Genomic DNA, 4,092 nt, shown 5'->3' on the forward strand with positions numbered 1-4,092 from the left:
TTAAGAGGACAAAACATCCCTGAGCAAAGAGCTCCTAGCCTTCTCCCACTTGCTGTTCCAAGGGCTAGTTACATGAACAGTTTTTATAGCACAAATAACCAAATAGCATGGCCTGTCTCCTCGGCTATCTATTAGTAACCATTTCACCCTCCTTCCTCTGACCTTTTCTCACTTCTTCAGCCTGGTGTGGTGTTTACCTCTGATTCCCAGTTACTGGCTAACATCATCCAAGGTCAGAAGCAGAGGGATCCAAGCTGAAGCCCAAGGTGAGGGAAGCAGAGCTCTGTTCTTGTCTCAGGCCCTGCCAGGATGGGTAGAGAGCCAGGCTTCCAGCTCAGAATAAGGAAATCGGCTGAAACTTACCCTGGGTGTTTTGTATGGACCTTCAGAGTCAAATGAGGGGAGTGTATTAACATGTGGATTCCTAAGCTTACCCAAACTTCCATTAGGGGCAGAAGGTGAGACCCAATATCATAGTTTCCACACCCATCCATTCTCACATAAGGCCACTGCCAAATTACCACACAACTCAAGAGATCACATTAGTGGATACTTTGTTCCATATTTTCACCAACCAAATTATCTTGCCACAAAGAACCACAGACAAGGCACAAAGGTAAGAGTAGAGTGGACAAAGTCCTGTTGAGGTGGCAGAGGAACTGAATGTCCTCAATGCAGTTTCCTGTCTCAGTCTTGTGTGAAGATTACCCAGGCAGCAGATAATCCAGGTTGTTTGGTTTGGCATGCACCACCTTACCTTTTGTGACAAATTATGTACCCTATGGGTTGTTTATTTGGGCCTAATAGGATAATTTACATTCTCTGAAAAGGGGAATGTCAAAGGGTGGAAATAGAAGCTGAGCTGTCTTCTGGCCCTTTGCTACACAAACCACCCTCTTCTACCCTGTTCTCAAGGGGTGAGAAAGACTCCATTACCTTCCCTTCTTTCCTTAGACATAGGAGCCAGGGGACAAGGTGGACAATTTGGGAATAACTACTTAGCAACATTCTTTAAGGCCAAGGCTTTGGCTACATCTTTCTCTCTTCTCTAACATCTGACTCCCCTCCAAGTTGCTTTGGGAACCAATGGAAGGGAAGATATATGTCTTGCAGGATTGCTTCCATCTCACCTTTATAAGGGAGCAATAGGAGCCTACATTTTAGAGACAGCCAACTGCAGGAAACAGGAATAACCCAAGCCTTTGGGACATGGATTCTCCTTTCTCCCCATCCTTTCCTTCTCCCCAAATCTGAACCTCTGGCTAATCCTACGGGTAATGATAGAATTACCCTAAGAAGGAAAGAGACCAAAGGAATCCCCCTTCCCTTCATTCATTCTAGAAACATTCCTTCAGCCTCTTCCCTGATCCTTCTCCTAACTTTAATGCTCAATCTCTGGCCCCAGAAAAGCCCCTCAACTCCTAGACTTGTAACATCAACTGCCACTCATCTTTCCAACACAGAGGTATACAGATCCTTTGTGCTACCACAAGGAACAAGGCTATTTATTTGGAGTCACAGAAGCCTTTTAAAGGTTTCTGTTTCCTGCATTTTAAGCAAGTTAAGACCCTTTCTGATAGACTTTGTTTCTGGAAAGCCTTTGCTTTCTCCACCTGTCCTGGTGCACTAGGAAACCTGTGGGACACCAGAGTACCATCCCCTGGGAGTCCACTCTCCCACTACAGTAAGGAGGGACACTCATCTGTGCTTGGTCATGCAGCCCAGGCCTATCTTTGCTCCTTCACACCAACCATCCCAGATGCGAGGTGGTTTCTCACAATGGCTCAAGCCTGGAACCACGCAGACACCAAGACATTCCAGCAGGCCACAGTTAGGAAGGCCCACCGCTCTTGACCCTGCCTCACCCCAATTAAACTGCATCTCTTGTCATTCCCAATCTGTTGGGGGCCTAATGGTAAGTGGTGCAGCATTCTTCCGACCTGCCCGGATCCCTGGGTAGAAGAGGGGCCAAAGTTTTTCAGTAAAAGTATCAGTGAAGGTGTAGATATGCGAACGGTCTGTGACATTGTAAAAAGACAGTGTGCCAGCCTCATAGTCTAGGAATATGCCTACCCACTTAGGCTTCACCTTGATGTGCAATGGGGTAAAGGCGTGGTGGTGGCTGCATACTTTTCCCCATTCCACAGCCGCACACGCCAGTAGCCAGTCTCAGGGAGTGGAGTCAGTTCACCCTTTCTGTTCACAGAGTCCCGGCATACTCCTACTGCCCAGTGGGTCTTGTCCCCCACCTCCACCTCCCAGTAGTGTGGACCTGAGGTGAAGCCTTCAGTAGCTAAGACACAAGGGTAGAAAGTGAAGCGCTGCGGTGTGTCAGGGAGGTCTCGGAGTCTTGTCTCTACAATCTTGACACTTTTCCGATCCTCTGACAGGATGAGGTTAGGATGAGCCGTCTCAGGGTCCAGGGTCACATCCACTGGCGGAAGAAGCCAGAGTGGAGCTAGATGAGGATGGGAATAGCTAAACATCCCTGCCTCACTTTCCCAGCCTCCCTGTACAATGCCGGCAAAGTCCCCAGAACACTGTGGGTTGGCTAACCTCAAATCATGCTTGCTTTTGCTGAATGGAAAAGTGAAAGGCACTGTCGGAGGGAAGGCCAGAGAGAAGGAGCAGTACAGGTGGGCAGTAGGGGTTGGGCAGAGGATGAACAGGAGCTTGCATCCTGAAATAGTCCTGCCTTCTGACTGCTTTTCTCTGCATAAATATTAATGATGTCCCCCTTTCACTTTCCTGGCTAAGATGGTAAATGCGGTCCATGCTCACTCCACCTGATAAGTTAGGAACCCTTTACCATGTTTAGGTCGCCATTTAGAGCAGATGACACCTAAGGCCTCTTCTCTGAACTACGATTCAAGGTGAGACTGAAAGTTGGTGATGGGGCAGGTAGAGTGGGCCTTAGAGAAGTGAAGCTCACTGGAAGGATCTGAACCTTCCACTCCTCTGCATGCCCTGTCAGTATCCTTTTGGGAACAACTCACCAATTAGTTGTTTAAGAATTTTCCTTAGGGCAAAGTACTACCGGGGGAAATTGCTGAAGTTCTTTTCCAGCTCTATGGACACTGAAGTCACCTCCATGGTCTTCACTTTCTCACATCTAGGAAGGATCGGAGATAAAGAAAGAACAGGGTCAGGGGAGTTGTAGCCAAATGAATATGTAAGCAACACCAGACCTCTCCAACTTCCCTTTTTCCTTGAAGATAGTCTTTTCATTCCTTTATACCCAGAGAGCTATGTGGTCCCCTTGACAGATCTGTATCTTAAGAATGAGTCTTACATTTCATGGAGATAGACAGTCACCCCTCCACTACTTACACTCCTGTGCTCCCAACCTCTTCTGCCATCTTGTTTGAACACAGCCACAGGTACACAGCTGTGTACTCCAAGTATACAGCCACCTACAGGCATAAGCAGAATGTGGCTCTGTTCTCACTGCTCTGGCCAAGCACAGCCTCATGTCAAAAGGAAGTGAAGATTTATCACTCCCAACAGCTCATCCTCCTCTGTATCCGACTCATACACTGTATGACTTCCCCTTTCTTACTTCCTTCAAGTCATTATTAAACCCAGTCTCTAAGCCAAGACCTAACCTAGAGAGACAGAGTCACTTACTTTTCTAGGGTACTTTTCACATCCTAGAGAAAAAGAGAAAAGAATGTAAGATTGGTCCTAGAATTCATGGAACACGATGGCAAAAAGTTTCTCTCTTTTCTCTACAGTTCTAAATCTCCAAAGTAGGAACCAGGCAAACTGAGGGTCCTACTTCAAGGGACCTAGTGTATGTCGATTATGGAATGCCACTGCTGGCCATAACAAAGTGTGGTAATATCACTTCAAAATGGTTTCCTTTATGTTTGACTTGGTTCTTCAAAGACACTGCAGGCTCCTTGCAAGGGACAGAGGTTGTGTCTGCTTTTTCTTTGTCCTCCAAATCCAACCACACACCTCTGCATCTGGAGGCTCAGTACAGACAATTCCAGCCTAGTGGCCCAGGACATTTTCCACTGTCGTCTAGACTCCCTTGTCTAGAGCACTGGTTAATAAACACTAATTTATACCAATCCTGACTTGAGACTC

At 46.9% G+C, this 4,092-nt stretch overlaps 1 protein-coding gene across 1 annotated transcript in view; it reads right to left on the bottom strand.

Annotated features, from left to right (window-relative positions):
- Window positions 1–1,486: 1,486 nt before the first annotated feature.
- LOC116074447 (E3 ubiquitin-protein ligase TRIM39-like) overlaps window positions 1,487–4,092 on the bottom strand; it is a 21,781-nt gene continuing 19,175 nt past the window's right edge. The window contains 4 exon segments of the mRNA XM_031347021.1: window positions 1,487–2,108; window positions 2,111–2,434; window positions 2,997–3,112; window positions 3,628–3,650. Of these exon segments, the coding sequence (XP_031202881.1) occupies window positions 1,888–2,108; window positions 2,111–2,434; window positions 2,997–3,112; window positions 3,628–3,650 (684 nt within the window). The 3' untranslated portion in view covers window positions 1,487–1,887.

This window comes from Mastomys coucha, unplaced genomic scaffold (assembly GCF_008632895.1).
Source record: "Mastomys coucha isolate ucsf_1 unplaced genomic scaffold, UCSF_Mcou_1 pScaffold3, whole genome shotgun sequence".
NCBI lineage: Eukaryota > Metazoa > Chordata > Mammalia > Rodentia > Muridae > Mastomys > Mastomys coucha.